The 20,860-nt window shown below is 43.3% G+C and overlaps 1 protein-coding gene across 1 annotated transcript in view; it reads left to right on the top strand.

Annotated features, from left to right (window-relative positions):
- Positions 1–14,698: 14,698 nt before the first annotated feature.
- The window catches only part of LOC112267223 (serine/threonine-protein kinase NLK), an 84,526-nt gene continuing 78,364 nt past the window's right edge, over positions 14,699–20,860 (top strand). Inside the window, exon 1 of the mRNA XM_024445444.2 lies at positions 14,699–16,480. Coding sequence (XP_024301212.2) covers positions 16,041–16,480 — 440 coding nt within the window. The 5' untranslated portion in view covers positions 14,699–16,040. The remainder of the gene's footprint in view (positions 16,481–20,860) is intronic.

Genomic DNA, 20,860 nt, shown 5'->3' with positions numbered 1-20,860 from the left:
TCGCAGGGCAAACAGAGAACTGACAAGATGTAGTAAACAGTTGTTCTTATACTGTGATAGACATAGTTCCAACCCGTCTGTTGGCCTATCACAGTAGAGGCTGAGAGTGGTTTAGACTTGGTTTAGACTTGCTCAGCCTATCGCTGGCGCTCAGGCTGGTCCCCGCCTCTTGGCACTTCTTGGAGTCCACCCTCTGTCGATGTATAGATTCACTGTTCTGGTATCACACCCTAGTTACTGCAACTACTCAGTTCCCGTTATCTGTTATTGTGTTATTCAGTATTTTCTAATTCAATCAAACCTTGTGATGAGCTCCCCCTCCCTGTACCTGATTAACCACAACTTTGTAAGATACAGCAAGTCACACGTGTTGCTAAACATTGTCACATACAAACACAAGGACAAAGCATCTGCTGGGCATTTTATCTACAGTTTTGCAACATGCAGCAGTCTCAGCATGTTGCTCGGTCCTTGACACACACACACACACACACACACACACACACACACACACACACACACACACACACACACACACACACACACACAGACAACTGCTGTTCAAACAATTCAATCTTACGTGATATAGTAGTGGGTTATAGAACATAGACACAAATCCTCACACAAGTCAGTTAAGAAAAAAATCATATTTATAATGGCGGCCTACACCAGCCTAACACAGACGATGCTGGGCCAATTGTGTGCCACCCTATGGGACTTGCAAGCACAGCTGGAAACAAACCAGGGTCAACAATTTTGTTTGGTTTGCCTTTGAAAATTTTGGCTTGCACTTACAACTTTCCCTGACACCACACTTATACATTGTAATTTTCGATTTACCTGATATGGTCGGATAGCTAATATTCGATGTCTGCGGATGCGTTGTCTTCTAGCCAAGATATGAAATGCAATCATAATTGACTGTAGCACACACAACAACTACCATGGGTTCCATTATGACTGAAAACACAACCATGGGATGGACAAGTGACACATTTCCAGACAAGAGTGGCCCATTAAAAAAAATAATTAATTCTTCCCTCTCCCTGCAAGTGTCAACTTGTCAGACGTCATCAGAAGTATCCACTTAATTTGAGGGCTGAGGGGAGAGGGTGTGTCTTTTTTACATTTTTGGAAGCCCTTGAATGCAAGTTTCTCTATCCCAACTTCATCCTATCTTAAGGATGTTTTTGTTTGACCCACGCGAACGTGACCAAAGACATGACAAACAGGAACCAACTTTTTCCTGCGATTCATTTATACGGTGGATACATACAAATGCATGTGATGTTTGATGCTCTCTTTCACTGATTGATTGTACAATCTACACAATTATGATTTCAGTTTGTGAGTGTGTGCTATGGGGTTTGGAACACGTTTATTTCAACATGATAAAGAACATTTTTTTAAACAATGGCAAAACTGCCATATTGATCTAGCCTTGCTGTTGGAAAACCATATACTGTAAGGGTCCGACTTTTTCGGGTGTGCTAGATGCATCACCTTCGATTACACTCGACTTTCGGGTGTGCTAGATGCATCACCTTCGATTACACTCGACTTTCGTCTAGTTGTTGCTTTGCAGCACGAGCTGCCCAAGTGAGGTTGCAAGTTGTGGTTTGAAGCATAGAAGAAAACAAATTATCTATGTAAAAACCCATCATTATTCACATAACATTACTGGAAGTGCCTGCCCCAATGTGTAGCAACTCAATATTAGGACGGTGTTTGCTATTGCAAGATATCTGATTGGTAATCTGTTCACTCTCCCCTGAGCTACATCATATTATCTTTTTTTTTTATAACCATCATTAAAGTCAAAGATGGTTTGAAAATTCTGTGGTGAAGTCTTCACCTCTTCCTCTTTGGTGAAGTGAATGGAGCTAGAGGACGACAGTAAATATATGTCAAATATAGGGGTTGCTGTTGAGACTATAGTAGTAGACCATTGCAAACTGTCCGGGTATACAGTGCATTCGGAAAGTATTTCAGAGCCCTTCACTTGTTCCACATTTTGTTACCTTACAGCCTTATTCTAAAATTGATTTAATAAAAATACCCCATAATGACAAAGCAAAACAGGTTTTTAGAAATGTTTGCAAATGTACAGTACCAGTCAAAAGTTTGGACACCTACTCATTCAATGGTTTTTCTTTATTTTTACTATTTTCTACAAATACGGAATCATGTAGTAACCAAAAAAGTGTTAAACAACTCAAAATAGATTCGTCAAAGTAGCCACCCTTTGCATTGATGAGTGCTTTGCACACTCTTGGCATTCTCTCAACCAGCTTCACATGGAATGCTTTGTGAAGCATTTATTTGGGCTGTGAAGCATTTATTTGGGCTGCAATTTCTGAGGCTGGTAACTCTAATGAACTTATCCTCTGCAGCAGAGGTAACTCTGGGTCTTCCTTTCCTGTGGTGGTCCTCATGAAAGCCAGTTTCATCATGGCGCTTGATGGTTTTCCAGATTGATTGGCCTTTGTTGACTGGCCTTCATGGACTGTCATTTCTCTTTGATTATTTGTGCTGTTCTTGCCATAATATGGACTTGGTCTTTAAAAAAATAGGGTTATCTTCTGTATACCACCCCTACCTTGTCACAACACAACTGTTTGCCTAAAACGCATTAAGAAGGAAAGAAATTCTACAAATGTGTCTTTAAATATCCTTGAGTTGCCCAGCCAGAGGCCGGACTTAAACCCAATCGAACATCTCTGGAGAGACCTGAAAATAGCTGTGCAGCGATGCTCCCCATCCAACCTGACAGAACTTGGATCTGCAGAGAGGAATGGGAGAAACTCAAATACAGGTGTGCCAAGCTTGTAGCGTTATACCCAAGAAGACTCAAGGCTTTTAGAATAAATCTGTAACGTAATAAAATGTGGAAAAAGTTAAGGGCTCTGAAATACATTCTGGATGCACTGTATATCTGGACTGTTTGAAATGGTCTGCTACTGTAGTCTCAACAACAACCCCTATATTTAAGGACATATATTTACCGTCGTCCTCTAGAAAGCATAATTAGAGGACTTATCTTTGTTTCTGTGCCATTATGGTGTCTGTGACAGCATTGGTAGCCCCGTTGAGGTTATCTTGATTTTATCGTATTTGTTTTACCCCCTTTTTCTCCCCAATTTCGTGATATCCAATTACAAACTTGTCTCATCGCTGCAACTCCCCAGCGGGCTCGGGAAAGGTGAAGGTTAAGTCATGCGTCCTCCAAAATCTGCTTAATAACACCCATCTGCTTAACCGGAGGAGGAAACACCGATCAGCTGACGACTGAAGTTAGCCTGTCCAGTACAAGGAGTCGCTAGAGCGTGATGAGCCAAGTAAAGCCTGGGATCAAGCCCGGGTCTGTAGTGACGTCTCAAGCACTGAAATGCAGTGCCTTAGACCGCTGCACCACTCGGGAGACCTTTTCTAAAGTATTTCATCCATTGTCTTCAACTGCACAAGTCTAATACCACCACTGGGTTTTGCTAGGTGTTGTTCTTATCCCAAGGACTTAGGCACTATAGATACCGGTAGGTACTTTAGATCTCCCTAAATGTTGTCCCAGGAGGCATCTAATGGGACTATGGCATCACTGACACGCCATCCATCCCACTTTTGACACAAATGTATTGAATTGGGACTTGAACTCGGTCCCTGCTACTGTCCTCCCCACAAAGTTTCAAAGTGTTAAACACCTAAAGTCCCTACTGCTAATACATGGAGCATTCCACCGGTCACATATATACCATAGTTTCCGGGGTTCAATCTCACAAGTCCTACTTTCTTTCCAGGACACGACACATGTTTGACGGCCTCAGGAACTATGCCTCTTCTGACCTCAGTATTGCGAAGAGGGGAGGAGAGTAAATGTGGTAAGTGGATTGTCTGGATATTACGTACCCAGAACAATGTAATAAATCTAACCTACCAGTAGGTGGGGGAAAAGACACTGAAACAACGCAATAGTGTAAAGCTGCCGCCATCTTTCAAAAACAGGGATTTATAGCAAAGATGTTTTATAACTAAACCAAGATAGATCACAGTCTGTCATTTTAAATGGAAACAAATTAGTCATAGTTGGAAGAACAAGCAAGGAAGTGGGCAGAGGCAAGCACGAGCTAGCGAGATCCCTTTGTCACGTTCTAGCCGGCGTTTGCATATTTCCGTTAGGGGACGCCCTGCACTCTGAAGTGCAGGTGTGTAATAATTAAATTTGCCTTTGCACTCCTTCTAAACAAAGCAAAGGGTAAAGTCTACAAAACTTAGTCCATTATGTTCATGACATATTGTAGTTTTGGGAACAGAAAACTGTATTGAGGTAAAATGCTTAATCGATGAGAAATTTTCCAGAATCTCGGCCAAAATCAATATCGTTCCATCTTCTCCCTCTGCCGGCCATTGGGATTCCTCTCACTATCATAATTGGCCGTGAGTGGAAACGCCAAGCGAATGCTTCACATTTCTACATCTGGTGAAATATCTGTCTCATTGTTCTATCTGGGGTTATAGGGTGACAAGAAAGTGGGAGATTAACCTATACACATATATAGCTCAACACGATTTCCCTGATTTTAGCAGAGGCAGAAACCGGGGCATGGACTGGCAAGCTGTTCCATGATGAAGGGGCTCTGAACAGGAAAAGACCCTGCCCTCCAGCTGTGCTTTTAGATATTCTCAGGATGACTTAGGTCAAAGTGTGGTGATTAAAGCGTGCATGTTGGTTTATATTGTTTGAGCATGTCCTTGAGTACTGTTCCATGGGAGCTTATAAATGTAGGTTATGCAGTTTGCAAATCTCACTTTTATGAGAATTAGTATAAATCATGTTTTTTAAATATTGATATTTTAGAATGTTATATTCGTTATTTTTATTTCCACAAATAAAATAAATATATATATATATATTTTACCCCTTTTTCTCCCCAATTTCATGGTATCCAATTGTTTGTAGCTACTATCTTGTCTCATCACTACAGCTCCTGTATGGGCTCGGGAGAGACGAAGGTTGAAAGTCATGCGTCCTCCGAAACACAACCCAACCAAGCTGCACTGCTTCTTAACACAGTGCGCATCCAACCTGGAAGCGGGCCGGAAGCGGGCAGCACCAATGTGTTGGAGGAAACACTGTGCACCTGGCAACCTTGGTTAACAACCATTCGCACCAATAATCTGCATTTTATATGTTTAATTTTAATTTTAGTTTAATTTTGCAAGAAATTCCATCCTTTTTCTATTCACAGGTGTCTGTTTACTACTTTGAATACTTTTAATTCATCCGCACTTTTTAAATGCATACAAAATGTGAATTCTCTCTGAATTTAACACTAACCCAAATTATTGTTAAGACTGACCCTTTAAAGTTCCTTAGCTGATGATACTCTTCATATTGTAAATGTTAATATTTACTTTATGTACATTGCACAAATGATGGAAGTTTTTCTTCACATTTATCTAGGAAGCTCAAGCTATAGATAGCCAATAGTCTACCGTGGCCTTACAATTTTTGTATCTCAAAAGTATAGTATACTATCCTACTATAAAACATTCAGTGGCCGATGTTTCTGCTCATGCTAGTACTCCACACATCAGGAGAGAGTGCTCTGAAATGCATTAGTGATGAATGGATCATTGTCCCAGACTCGCAGAGCTTGCGGCCGAGATAGCCTTCTCTTCTGAGAACCTTTAAATGATGAAGAGTTGAGCAGTACAGATATGGACTGTAGTCAGACGTCAGCAAAGCTTGTCCACATACAGATATGGAGTCACACCTGAGGAAAGCTAGTCCACATAGAGATATGGAGTCACACCTCAGGAAAGCAGGTCCACATACAGATATGGAGTCACACCTCAGCAAATCTCATCCACACACAGATATGGAGTCACACCTCAGGAAAGCTAGTCCACATACAGATATGGAGTCACACCTGAGGAAAGCTAGTCCACATACAGATATGGAGTCACACCTCAGCAAATCTCATCCACATACAGATATGGAGTCACACCTCAGCAAATATTTTCCACATACAGCCTGCTCTTAATGAGCATCCACCATTTCCCCACTTTCCATAAAAATTCACTTTCAGTGTGGCACTGTGACTGACTTGTCTAATAAATGGGCGACAGGGGAGCTTCTGATTTTCCAGTGTGATAGATTTTGTCATAATTTAGATCTAATTTCCTCTCGTGTGAAATCTCTTAAGAAAGCGAGCTTCTAAAAACAGACTCGGGCGGAAATGACCTGCTGCTTTAAATAGACCTGCCTTCCACAGAGGGAGACAGAGAGAAGACAGGGGAACGGTGAAACTCTGCCATTGTACCCCATTAACTCTGAAAGTAATGTTGGTACTATTCTTCATAGCAATGCACATATTTTACTTTGTAGTATATAGGATTGTATAATGTCATACCTTGTTTATTGATATATAGGTCTGCAAGTAGCCTAGCGGTTAACAAGAGCATTGGCTTTCGGTTACTGGTTTGAATCCCCTGGCTGACTAGGTGAAAAATATGCCAATGTGTCCTAGAGCAAGGCACTTGACCCTCATTGCTCCTGTAAGTCGCTAAATGTAAGTGTTAAATTATGTAAATGGTTCTTAATTTGACCAGTTTCGTTGCAGGAGTAAAAAAAAAAGAGAATTTCTAATGGAAATTTGTTTTGATAGGCTACAGGAAGATATAGTGTGGGTGTAGCCTACGTCTGTAAGGGTTGTTGTCGGTGGTGTAAAACACTTTAAACAATGGATAGGGGAGGGTCTGGGTGGGTGTCTGTCCGCGGTGGCGGCTCTGGCGCTCCACCATAGTCCTTCTCCGCCTCTCTACCCGCCTCCATGGCCTCTTTAACGTGGCGACCCTCGCCATCGACCTCGGACTGAGGACCCCAGCCACGGGTCCCGAATGGACGGGAGATTCCGGCAGCGCGAAGGACGACTCCGGCAGCTCAGGACAGACGGGCGGCTCTGGCAGCTCAGGACAGACGGGCGGCTCTGGCAACTCAGGACAGACGGGAGACTCTGGCAACTCAGGACAGACGGGAGACTCTGGCAGCTCAGGACAGACGGGAGACTCTGGCAACTCAGGACAGACGGGAGACTCTGGCAGCTCAGGACAGACGGGAGACTCTGGCAGCTCAGGACAGACGGGAGACTCTCGCAGCTCAGGACAGACGGGAGACTCTGGCAGCTTAGGACAGACGGGAGACTCTGGCAGCACTGGAGAGGAGGAAGGCTCTGACAGCGCTGGACAGGCGGGAGCACCTGTAGGCAGAAGACGGAGAGACAGCCTGGTGCGGGGGCTGCCACCGGAGGGCTGGTGCATGGAGGTGGCACCGGATAGTCCGGACCGTGCAGGCGCACTGGAGCTCTTGAGCACCGAGCCTGCCCAACCTTACCTGGTTGAATGCTCCCTGTAGCCAGGCCAGTGCGGTGAGGTGGAATAGACCGCACTGGGCTGTGCAGGCGAACCGGGGACACCATTCGTAAGGCTGGTGCCATGTACGCCGGCCCGAGGAGACGCACTGGTAACCAGATGCGTAGAGCCGGCTTCATGGCACCTGGCTTGATGCCCACTATAGCCCGGTGATACGAGGAGCTGGAATGTACCGCACCGGGCTATGCACACGCACCGGGGACACCGTGCGCCTCACGGCATAACATGGTGCCTGCCCGGTCCCTCTCTCTCTCTCTCCGGTAAGCACGGGAAGTTGGCGGAGGTCTCCTACCTGCCTTCGCCACACTCCCCGTGTGCCTCCCCCCAATACATTTTTGGGGCTGCCTCTCGGGCTTCCAGCCGCGCTGCCTCCTCATACCGCCACCTCTCCGCTTTCGCTGCCTCCAGCTCAGCCTTGGGGAGGCGATATTCTCCAGCCTGTGCCCATGGTCCCTTGCCGTCTAGAATATCCTCCTAAGTCCATGAGTCCTGTGATTTTGGCCGCTGCTGCTGCCCGTTACCAAGCTGCTTGGTCCATTTTTGGTGGGTGGTTCTGTAAGGGTTGTCGTCGGTGGAAGAAGGAGAGGACCAAAGCGCAGCGTGGTTAGTGTTCATCTTTTTAATAAACAACTGAACACATAAAAAAAAAAATGACAAAGTGACAACCGAAACAGTTCTATCTGGTACAGACACACAAAGACTGAAAATAACCACCCACAAAACACAATGGAAAACAGTCTACCTAAATATGGTTCTCAATCAGGGACAACGAAAGACAGCTACTTCTGATTGAGAACCATATCAGGCCAAACACATAAATAGAAAATCATAGAAAAACTAACATAGACAACCCACCCAACTCACGCCCTGACCATACTAAAACAAAAGACAAAACAAAGGAACTAAGGTCAGAACGTGACAACGTCAGCATTTCGGATACACTTGTATGTCATAGTGGAGACCAATATCTTTTCTGTGTTATTAAGCTACAGTTGAAGTCGGAAGTTTACATTTCTACTCAGTTTTTCACCATTCCTGACATTTAATCCTAGTAAAAATTCCCTGTTTTATGTCAGTTAGGATCACCACTTTATTTTAAGAATGTGAAATGTCAGAATAATACTAGAGAGAATGATTTATTTCAGCTTTTATTTATTTCGTCACATTCCCAGCGGGTCAGAAGTTTACATACACTTAATTAGTATTTAGTAGCATTGCCTTTAAATTGTTTAACTTGGGTCAACCGTTTCGGGTAGCCTTCCACAAGCTTCCAACAATAAGTTGGGTGCATTTTGGCCCATTCCTCCTGACAGAGCTGGTGTAACTGAATCAGGTTTGTAGGATCCTTGCTCGCACACGCTTTTTCAGTTCTGCCCACAAATCTTCTGTAGGATTGAGGTCAGGGCTTTGTGTTGGCCACTCCAATGCCTTGACTTTGTTGTCCTTAAGCCATTTTGCCACAACTTTGGAAGTATGCTTAGGGTCATTGTCCATTTGGAAGACCCATTTGCAACCAAGCTTTAACTTCCTGATTTCCTAACTTCCTAACTAACTGATGTCTTGAGATGTTGCTTCAATATATACACGTAATTTTCCGTCCTCATGATGCCATCTGAAGTGGCCGGTCCCTCCTGCAGCAAAGCACCCCCACAACATGATGCTGCCACCTCCGTGCTTCACGGTTGGGATGGTGTTCTTCGGCTTGCAAGTGCCCCCCTTTTTCCTCCAAACACAACGATGGTCATTATGGCCAAACAGTTATATTTTTGTTTCTTCAGACCAGAATACATTTCTCCAAAAAGTGCGATCTTTGTCCCCATGTGCAGTTGCAAACTGTAGTCTGGCTTTTTTTTATGGCGGTTTTGGAGCAGTGGCTTCTTCCTTGCTGAGCGGCCATTCAGGTTATGTCGATGTAGGACTCATTATACTGTGGATACGAATTCTTTTGTACCTGTTTCCTCCAGCATCTTCACAAAGTCCTTTGCTGTTGTTCTGGGATTGATTTGCACTTTTCGCAACACGGTACGTTCATCTCTAGGAGACAGAACGCGTCGCCTTTCTTAGTGGTATGACAGCTGCATGGTCCCATGGTGTTTATACTTGCGTTTTATTGTTTGTACAGATGAACGAGATACCATCAGGCTTTAGGAAATTGCTCCCAAGGATGAACCAGACTTGTGGAGGTCTAAAAATAAGAATTCTGAGGTCTTGGCTGATTTCTTATGATTTCCCCATGATGTCAAGCGAAGAGTCACTGAGTTTGAAGGTAGGCCTTGAAATACATCCACAGGTACACCTCCAATTGACTCAAATGATGTCAATTAGCCTGTCAGAAGCTTCTAAAGCCATGACATAATTTTCTGGAATTTTCCAAGCTGTTTAAAGGCACAGTCAACTTAGTGTATGTAAACTTCTGACCCACTGGAATTGTGATACAGTGAATTATAAGTGAAATGATCTGTCTGTAAACAATTGTTGGAAAAATGACTTGTGTCATGCACAAAAGTAGATGTTCTAACCGACTTGCCAAAACTATAGTTTGTTAACAAGAAATTTGTGGAGTGGTTGAAAAACGAGTTTTAATGACTCCTACCTAAGTCTATGTAAACTTACGACTTCAACTGTATTGAAAACGATGGTTGTTGATGGGTATTGCGGCATTTCAGATACATTTTTGTACATTTGAATGTCGCAGTAGTAGGACCTACAGTAGTGGGACATTTAGTCTGTCTGTTGCTTTCGCATTTGAGCGAGTGAGAGAATTTATGTAAATCAAGAGGCTCATTTGAATTTCGGCACAGAAATTCTTAGCAACAACTGAGTGATCAAATTAAGGTACGGCATCTGCACAGTTCCTTTTTTTAGAAAGTACAGTATATCAATTTTCACAATTGTAACATTTTTGGCAGAACTGTGTGTGGTAAGTCTAAATGAGAGCAGCATTACCTAATGTCGAAAGACAGCACTAATATACCTGAAAGTTGATTTATTGATTTATTGGAGTGGTCAACAATGAGGCATATTTGTGTCTCCTTTTGCCATCCTCTCCAATATTTCATTTTTATCATGATGTGTGTGCTGCTGACCATCTGTTTTCTGCTCCAATTACAAACTCTCCCAGGCACATTCCCCCCAGCATTCCTGTGCTGTGAACCCCAACCCCTCCGCTCCTGTGCCTCCTGCAGCACTGTCTGTCAATGTTGAAAACTAATTGGGTGGTTGCTCCCCATTAGAGTCCTCATAGCTGGGTCATTCAGCTCTGCTGTAGAGGACAGAGGACATCCCCACAGTAAAAATATAGCTGGAGACTGATTTTCAATAATTATGTTATACTTTTCTCATGTGAGTTCAGGTTTAGACAATCAAATAATTCTATATATTAATTGGGCCCATCCAGACATAGAGGCCCTGTATTGAGGTGAAAGATACAGAACAACTGAGCTTCTTTTGCAATAGGCCTATTGACACTCTAGCCACGTAAACAAACCTAAAACTTGAGTTGCTAACTCTCTGGGTTGCTATCTTCTTGGTTTTTAGATTATTTTCCCAGTGTCCATAAAATTTAGAAAATTAATAATCTGGGTGGAACATCCTTGTAGGGTATTTTTCTGACAGAGGGATTATCCAGTCTTGAGAGGGAACCTACAGTAAGCCTACACCCCAGACACAGAGAGAGAGACTATAGTAAACCTACTCCCCAGACACAGAGAGTGAGAGAGAGACTATAGTAAACCTACTCCCCAGACACAGAGAGTGAGAGAGAGACTATAGTAAACCTACTCCCCAGACACAGAGAGTGAGAGAGAGACTATAGTAAACCTACTCCCCAGACACAGAGAGTGAGACTATAGTAAACCTACACCCCAGACACAGAGAGAGAGACTATAGTAAACCTACTCCCCAGACACAGAGAGTGAGAGAGAGACTATAGTAAACCTACTCCCCAGACACAGAGAGTGAGAGAGAGACTATAGTAAACCTACTCCCCAGACACACAGAGAGAGAGAGAGACTATAGTAAACCTACTCCCCAGACACACAGAGAGAGAGAGAGAGAGAGACTATAGTAAACCTACTCCCCAGACACAGAGAGAGAGACTATAGTAAACCTACTCCCCAGACACAGAGACTATAGTAAACCTACTCCCCAGTCACAGAGAGTGAGAGAGAGACTATAGTAAACCTACTCCCCAGACACAGAGAGTGAGAGAGAGACTATAGTAAACCTACTCCCCAGACACAGAGAGTGAGAGAGAGACTATAGTAAACCTACTCCCCAGACACAGAGAGTGAGAGAGAGACTATAGTAAACCTACTCCCCAGACACAGAGAGTGAGAGAGAGACTATAGTAAACCTACTCCCCAGTCACAGAGAGTGAGAGAGAGACTATAGTAAACCTACTCCCCAGACACAGAGAGTGAGAGAGAGACTATAGTAAACCTACTCCCCAGACACAGAGAGTGAGAGAGAGACTATAGTAAACCTACTCCCCAGACACAGAGAGTGAGAGAGAGACTATAGTAAACCTACTCCCCAGACACAGAGAGTGAGAGAGAGACTATAGTAAACCTACTCCCCAGACACAGAGAGTGAGAGAGAGACTATAGTAAACCTACTCCCCAGACACAGAGAGTGAGAGAGAGACTATAGTAAACCTACTCCCCAGACACACAGAGAGAGAGAGAGACTATAGTAAACCTACTCCCCAGACACAGAGTGAGAGAGAGACTATAGTAAACCTACTCCCCAGACACACAGAGAGAGAGACTATAGTAAACCTACTCCCCAGACACAGAGAGTGAGAGAGAGACTATAGTAAACCTACTCCCCAGACACAGAGAGTGAGAGAGAGACTATAGTAAACCTACTCCCCAGACACAGAGAGTGAGAGAGAGACTATAGTAAACCTACTCCCCAGACACAGAGAGTGAGAGAGAGACTATAGTAAACCTACTCCCCAGACACAGAGAGTGAGAGAGAGACTATAGTAAACCTACTCCCCAGACACACAGAGAGAGAGAGAGACTATAGTAAACCTACTCCCCAGACACAGAGAGAGAGACTATAGTAAACCTACTCCCCAGACACAGAGAGTGAGAGAGACTATAGTAAACCTACTCCCCAGACACAGAGAGTGAGAGAGAGACTATAGTAAACCTACTCCCCAGACACAGAGAGTGAGAGAGAGACTATAGTAAACCTACTCCCCAGACACAGAGAGTGAGAGAGAGACTATAGTAAACCTACTCCCCAGACACAGAGAGTGAGAGAGAGACTATAGTAAACCTACTCCCCAGACACAGAGAGTGAGAGAGAGACTATAGTAAACCTACTCCCCAGACACAGAGAGTGAGAGAGAGACTATAGTAAACCTACTCCCCAGACACACAGAGAGAGACTATAGTAAACCTACTCCCCAGACACAGAGAGAGAGACTATAGTAAACCTACTCCCCAGACACAGAGAGAGAGACTATAGTAAACCTACTCCCCAGACACACAGAGAGAGACTATAGTAAACCTACTCCCCAGACACAGAGAGTGAGACTATAGTAAACCTACTCCCCAGTCACAGAGAGTGAGAGAGACTATAGTAAACCTACTCCACAGACACAGAGAGAGAGACTATAGTAAACCTACTCCCCAGACACAGAGAGAGAGACTATAGTAAACCTACTCCCCAGACACAGAGAGAGAGACTATAGTAAACCTACTCCCCAGACACAGAGAGAGAGACTATAGTAAACCTACTCCCCAGACACAGAGAGAGAGACTATAGTAAACCTACTCCCCAGACACAGAGAGAGAGAGAGACTATAGTAAACCTACTCCCCAGACACAGAGAGAGAGACTATAGTAAACCTACTCCCCAGACACAGAGAGAGAGACTATAGTAAACCTACTCCCCAGACACAGAGAGTGAGAGACTATAGTAAACCTACTCCCCAGACACAGAGAGTGAGAGAGAGACTATAGTAAACCTACTCCCCAGACACACAGAGAGAGAGACTATAGTAAACCTACTCCCCAGACTCAGAGAGAGATACTATAGTAAACCTAGAGAGAGAGAGAGAGAGAGAGAGAGACTATAGTACACCTACTCCCCAGACACACACAGAGAGAGAGAGAGAGAGAGAGAGAGAGAGAGAGAGACTATATAGTAAACCTACTCCCCAGACACAGAGAGAGAGCCTATAGTAAATCTACTCACCAGACACAGAGAGAGAGAGACTATAGTAAACCTTTTCCCCAGACATACAGAGAGAGAGAGAGACTATAGTAAACCTACTACCCAGACACAGAGAGAGAGACTATAGTTAACCTTCTCCCCAGGCACAGAAAGATAGAGAGACTATAATAAACCTATTCCCCAGACACAGAGAGAGAGGGAGAGAGAGAGAGAGAGAGAGAGAGAGAGAGAGAGAGAGAGAGAGAGAGAGACCATAGTAATTCTACTCACCAGACACAGAGAGAGAGAGAGACTATAGTTAACCTACTCCCCAGGCACAGAGAGATAGAGAGACTATAGTTAACCTACTCCCCAGGCACAGAGAGATAGAGAGACTATAGTAAAGCTATTCCCCAGACACAGAGAGAGAGAGAGAAAGAGAGAGAGAAAGAGAGAGACTATAGTAAACCTACTCCACAGACAGAGAGAGAGATAGAGACTATAGTAAACCTACTCCCCAGACACAGAGAGAGAGAGACTATAGTAAACCTACTCCCCAGACACAGAGAGAGAGAGAGACTATAGTAAACCTACTCCACAGACAGAGAGAGAGAGAGAGAGAGAGAGAGAGAGACTATAGTACACCTACTCCCCAGACACAGAGAGACTATAGTTATAGCCATGGGAAGTAGTTTGGGGGTAGGGGTGCTGCCATTTGTATTTATTTATTAATAATGTTTTGTCAGGGGGAGTCATGGACAAATTTGTTTTGTGTGACTGTCATTTTGACGTGTAATACTATTAGTAAGAGTATATAATCCCAACATGTAGGCTATGAAATAATGAACGATTTTTTGGGGGCGTATGCATAGATAGCATATAGGCTAGCCTACTGAATGTGCTTTTCAAAGCCCTTGCGATATATGAAGAGACGTAAGGAGTTATTGGTTACATCCCATGTCTATCACTGTGCGTAAAAGAGGACGTCCTTGTTGAGAGGATAATGATTGGGTCGCGCTCCTCACGTAATCTCTATTAGCAACTGGAGCTCGTGTTCTCCATTCGGGTTCAACTGTTCCATTCATATTTCACTGCACCTACAAATCTAGATCTCCACAATGGCGATAGTTTCTAGTGTCACAGGCTTTGACTTTTGTGGTAATTCCTCGGTTGCTATCTGGATTCAACTGATTGGCTGAACAACATAAAGAACATCAGACTCTTCTTTTGATTGGACATCCTTCCATCACTGACTGGTCGGGGACTCTGGCTGTGCTTGTTTCTTCTTAGGTCCGGGCAGCACCATCCGGCTTAAGGGAGTCAAAACTGGCAGCTTGTTTTCTAAATACAAGGGACTTTTTGATATTTTTATTCATATTTTCCTTTAATGGATGTATGTGTGTGCTGCGTAAGGAGATAGTGTGCGGAACAAACTGAACACACTGGATCCAATGGGGAAAATAAGTTGACTGTGCTGTCGGAATAATTGTTTTTTCTCGTTCCAGGAAAAGAGCTAATTTTACCAACGTGATTTAGATTTCTGGAGTCTGGGTTAACGGGAAATGTGACATCTGAGGGAGGACAACGGTCCATATCCCATTTCTACGAGACGGCGTAAACGGCAACATTGTATAACACCTCTCGTTCGCGTTCTCGCTTTGATTGGGTATATTTGTTCTCGCAGTCTACTGCTCCATAATATGGGAATTGTTGTTATATGCGGAACGTTTGAAGTATACCATACTGTTCTTGCAACGCCGAATACAAGTGGCTATCAAGCTAGCAACTGTAGCGTGACCTAAAAGCCGAATAACTTCTGCAAATTGCATGCAGCAAAGGCTGTGGAACATCAGCGGTGGTGGACCAGACAATATGGAAAACTTGAGTATATTTGAAAGATGAATGCTGTGCTATTTCCCATGTGATACATATCGGGTTCTCTTTTCATATCAATTAGGGGAAATTGACTTGAGTTTCGTCAGTGGAGAGGGTGCCGCCACTTCCAACATGAGGGAGATCTAGGGCCGCGGATAATTTATTTATTGTGGGGGGTGCGGGTTATTTTCTGTCGCATTTTTATTTGACATTTTTGACAAGGTGCACTGCATTTACATATTAATTATTGTTACAGTTTGGTAGCCTATCTGCTGTCAGTGCATGCGGAAATAAATTACATTACAATAAGTAGGTCAGATCCGTGTAATGATGAGGCTGTTAGGTAGAGTGAGGCTGCTCTCAGAATTATAGCTGACATGTTTATTTAATTCAAACCGTTTCAAGAGTTTTTGATTTTATGCATCGGGTCACAACCAAATGATCAGTTAAACACCATCTGCCCAATCCCATAGCATATCTTCACCTGGGATATTTTCGCCTAAAATAAACGGCCAATTTTCACCCATATTTCCCTCCTTTTCCTTTCTTTTTGATTTGTTATTGAGTGAATGGCTCTGTGCGGAACAACGGCAGCCAATGCCGCAAAAATGATGGCTGCATACAACGGTGGCGCCTCGGCAGTTTCTGCCCATCACCCGCACCATCACCACCAACTACCACATCTCCCACCTCCCCATCTCCACCACCATCACCACCCAGGCCAGCATCACTTGCAACACCCTGGCTCTGCCGCCGCTGTTCACCCTGTACAACAGCACGCTTCTACAGCAGCTGCCGCGGTAATGTTGAACCCGAGCCAGCAGCAACCATACTTTCCCTCGCCAGCTCCTGGACAAGCCCCCGGTCCGGCAGCGGCTGCCGCACCTGCCCAAGTTCAAGCTGCGGCTGTCAAAGCTCACCATCACCATCAACACTCACACCACTTACAGCCGCAGCTGGACATAGAGCCCGACAGACCCATCGGCTATGGAGCTTTTGGGGTGGTCTGGTAAGTGTTACAAATATGTACCTCCCTGCTGGATTAGTCTAATAATGTGTGGTGCCGTGTGCACGTGTACTGACCTTGTTTAGTAGGCTACAAAGTTGGATATGAATCAATATGTAGGCCTATGTTGTGATTATGTCAGTAACAGTTAGTTAGTTATTCAACATTTTGGTTTCCCATGAGGTGGAAGCACAGGCCAAACATCTTCAGAAGTGAGACCTAACTCACCTCCCCTATCTCTGTCAATCCTCAACTGAGTTATCTTTATTTACTGTTTAGGAGTTCATGAAGCCTATTTATTATCTAAGGTTGAGGTGCAACATGTGAGTGTAAAGGGGGGGTGGTTAAATGGATTTTGATACACTGCTCTCTGCTCCAGGGATCTGTCCTGGGGGTAACATCCACAGATTTAACGGATCAACTGTTTTTAAGATTTGGGATTGTGCTTTCATCTGTTTCTGGGCTCTCATCAAGGGGCCAGGGCTCTCAACCTGGCCATGTTCAAGGGCCTTAGTTTTGGAAATAGATTAGTTGGCCTATATTACCACATTGCACTCTTCACTTCTTTGAAGTACATAGCACGTGTGAATTCTGGTGAGCCTTGAAGTTGCTACCTGTGCAAAACATTGTTATTACTACTACAGTATTACAGTAGCACTGTTATCACTCAGCAAATGTCCTGTGTGTCTCTGAACATGTCAGTGGTCAGTCATCTCTCACCTCAGTCAAACTCTACCTGCCTTTTTCTTTTGTCCCCTCTAAAAACAACCCAAACACTTCCTTAAGCTACCCTTTCTGTATTTGCCCATCTCAAGGGGCCATATAGGGTGACTCCATGCCAGTGGGAGTGGAAAATCATTTTGGGATCCCAGATTGTTCTGGCAATTCTCACATAAAAATGTTTGACATGCTTTTAATGTTTGAATAATGATGAAAGTGGCCATTTTAGGCCCTTTTTTAAACCTATACGTGCCTCCTGGAAGACCTTATGACCTGTGAATCATACACGATACAGACAACGTCTAGTGTCATTATACTCCTTATAGTGTGCTTTAACATATGGATCATGTCTAGATTCTGAAATACACATTTTCACAAATTTATTACACATTACAAATATTAATATGAATATCTCAAAACAGCCATTTTTGATTGGGTTCATTTTAAAACTTATTGTTTGGAACAGTATACTCTACAAGTACATCAAATTTCCAGAGTGGGCTCTGCTAATTCTGATCAATGAGCACCACCAACACAGTGAATGGTAAATGTATTTAAATGGCACTCTCTCTTCTGGTGATTTGCTGAATGTGCAATCCTAAGGGATGGTTGTGATTGGTTAATGATCTATAATATCAATTTATATCTATAAAATGGGTCATATCATTAAAAGTACCAGAGAACCCACTCTGGAAATTGTATGCGTTTTTGAAGAGTATATTGTCCAAATAATGTCTAAAAAATAAGCAAAATCAAAAAGGGGAGTTTTCAGATACTCATATAAATAGTTTTAATGTTGAATAATTGAATGTAAACGTGTATTTCAGAATCTAGACATAATCCATATGTTAGAGCACACTATAATTATACCATGACGTTGTCCTTGTCATGTATGGTTCACGGATCATAAGTTCTTACAGGAGGCATGTACACTGAGTGTACAAAACACCTTCCTAATATTTAGTTGCACCCTGTTTTGCCCTCACAACAGCCTCGATTTGTTGGGTCATGGACTCTACAAGGTGTCAAGTGTTCCACAGGGATGCTGGCCCATGTTGACTCCATTGCTTCCGACAGTTGTGTCAAGTTGGCTGGATGTCCTTTGGGTGGTGGACCATTCTTGATACATTCTTGAAACTGTTGAGCTTGAAAAACCCAGAAGCATTGTAGTGCTTGAGACACTCAAACCGGTACACCTGGCTCCTACTACCATACCCTGTTCAAAGGCATTTAAATCTTTTAGCTTGCCCATTCACCCTCTGAATGGCACACATACACAATCCAAATTGTCTCAAGGCTTTAAAATCCTTCTTTAACTTGTCTCATCCCCCTCATCTACACTGATTGAAGTGGATTTAACTAGGGACATCAGTAAGGGATCATAGCTTTTACCTGGTCAGTCTATGTCATGGAAAGAACAGGCGTTCCTCATTTTTTGTACACTCAGTGTATATGTCTAAAAAGGGCCACTTTCATCATGATTTTAAAAATAAAATGTGTTGTACAAATGTAAAAAGCATTTCAAACATTCTTCCTCCCAATTAAGTTTCTATGTGAGAATTGCCTGAATAATCTGAGATTCCGAAAATATTTTCTTCTGGCATGGAATCGTTCTATAGGTATTTAAGCAATATGTTGTTGGCCACCTAGTCGTCCAATAGACCTCGAGAACCTTTCACCCTATTGCTTACTCTCCTCTGATCTGAAAACAATCAAGTGACAAAGGGACTGGGCATATACAGGATCTCTGGCTGGGTTTATGTTTGGAGTCGCAGGGTGAGGAGGTCTGCTTGTTGTATTCTTTTTGCTGCGCACACCATTGGTCAGGGTCACCATCTTCCTCCTTCTCCTTTTCCTGCTCCTCCTCTTCAGTGCATCCCCAGCAACACCATACCCACCCCGCTACGACTGCCTCTGTAATCTTAGCCTGACCTTTCCTCAAAATCACTTCCTGTTGCTCGTTGTCTGATTTTTAATCTGTACCGCTGCTGCCCGCCTGGATATTTCTAGCTCGGCACTCACTGAAGGCACAGAGGTTTTCAGGAGCTCGCCACTCCCTCCCAGAGACCCATCCAGCTGAGCTCTCTAGGCCTCTCATTTGAAAAACAAACTTCCACTCAGACTCAGTCCAATGTGGTTTCAGCACTAAATATGAATCTTGAAAATACAGCTTCAGAATGAGGAGGGTGTTTTCAAAGCTTGGTGTGAGGTTTAGTTTGAACTGGCAAACGTCAGCAATTTAATGGTTTAAATGAATCATTGCACTATGTCAGTTTTCCAGCAAGGTGTTCAAGGAATGGTAGTGTTTATTTAAGTTATATTTGTCCTAAACATCTATAGAAACTGACTATATAGGCTGCATGTGAGCAGACCAACACCAGTGCTGGTCTGGCAGTCACATGATCGGGGATATCCCGAAGCAGTGGTGGCTCCCTTCAACACCATGTTAGAAGTCTGGTTAAAGGCATAAGTAACTGCATGGCTATCCATTCCAGACCAGTGCCAAAATACGGGTCAGGAAACCTGCAAAGGGGGGCTATTAGTTATCAGTGGACCATCTCTCTCGGAGTGCCCTCCAGTGCAGTAAGTGCTCAACGATGCGTGCAGCTGTGAAACGTGGAGTAAATTGGCTTTGCCCTGGCATAGAGAGCTTGTGTCATGTGCTCAACTGCATACAGTCCAGATGGAATTTGGCTTCTCAGGTTAAATTTTAATTCCTTTGGCTATCTCTCATTAACTGTACGCTTAAGCCAAGGGCTCTAAAACTAACAGCACATGGCGGTCTAGCTAATCCCTTCCTACGGGCAAGGAGAGTATTTTGTCTTGCATTGAGTGTTTATCCATTAGTTAGGTTATTCATGTCATGACTCATGCATGTTGCAAACTTCATCAAGACTTTTGGCCAAACATGTTCATTACATTCATGAATTCTAAAGTCATGAAAGTACTTATAGATGGTTTATAAATGTCATGGAAACATCAGTAATGAAAAACAATGATTCATATGGGCAGATGCAGAAATTAATTTAGAAAAACAACAAAGGTCATCAGCAACACATGATTGAGAGTCAAATCTCTTTTCCAACAGTTGTCCTGTAGATTTGGAAGCAAAGAATCTTAGTTACATAATGGTTGGGAATTATTATTTGTGATGGGAGAGGTTGTTATTGTAAAGTGGGGCCGGGCTGACTTCACGAAGATGATCAGTAAAATCTTTATTTAGAAATAAATGTCAAACTCATTCACTGCCTGTGTTCTTTTAATTCTAGAAAAGGGAAACTATTTTATTTGAAGAAAAAAAACATGTATTCATCCCTTTTGGAAATCAAAATCCCAGTAGTTATCAACCACCTTTCTTTCACCCATCCTGTGTTTTCAGATCAGTGTACAAAAGGAGATTAGGATAGCAGCCTATAAAACAACACCTGTTGAGAAGCTGGCTCCACTCTGATTCTGCCCGCCTGCCTGCTTGCTTCCTTGCTTGCTCCAGGAGTGTACTGGACCCAGCTGATCTCTCTCTACTTCTCAACCAAACTTTACTCTAAAGTCCTACGGGTATTTGTTGTTATCAAAGCAATTACAAAACCATACAATTTGCTTCTGTGAATAACACAGTTGTAAGTAGCATTAGATATTGGTAACCCGTAACATTTAGAATAAAAT

The sequence above is a fragment of the Oncorhynchus tshawytscha genome, linkage group LG14 (genome assembly GCF_018296145.1).
Source record: "Oncorhynchus tshawytscha isolate Ot180627B linkage group LG14, Otsh_v2.0, whole genome shotgun sequence".
In the NCBI taxonomy this organism is placed as follows: Eukaryota; Metazoa; Chordata; class Actinopteri; order Salmoniformes; family Salmonidae; genus Oncorhynchus; species Oncorhynchus tshawytscha.
The sequence above is the reverse complement of the archived record's forward strand: the minus strand, read 5'-3'. Positions and strand labels throughout refer to the sequence as shown.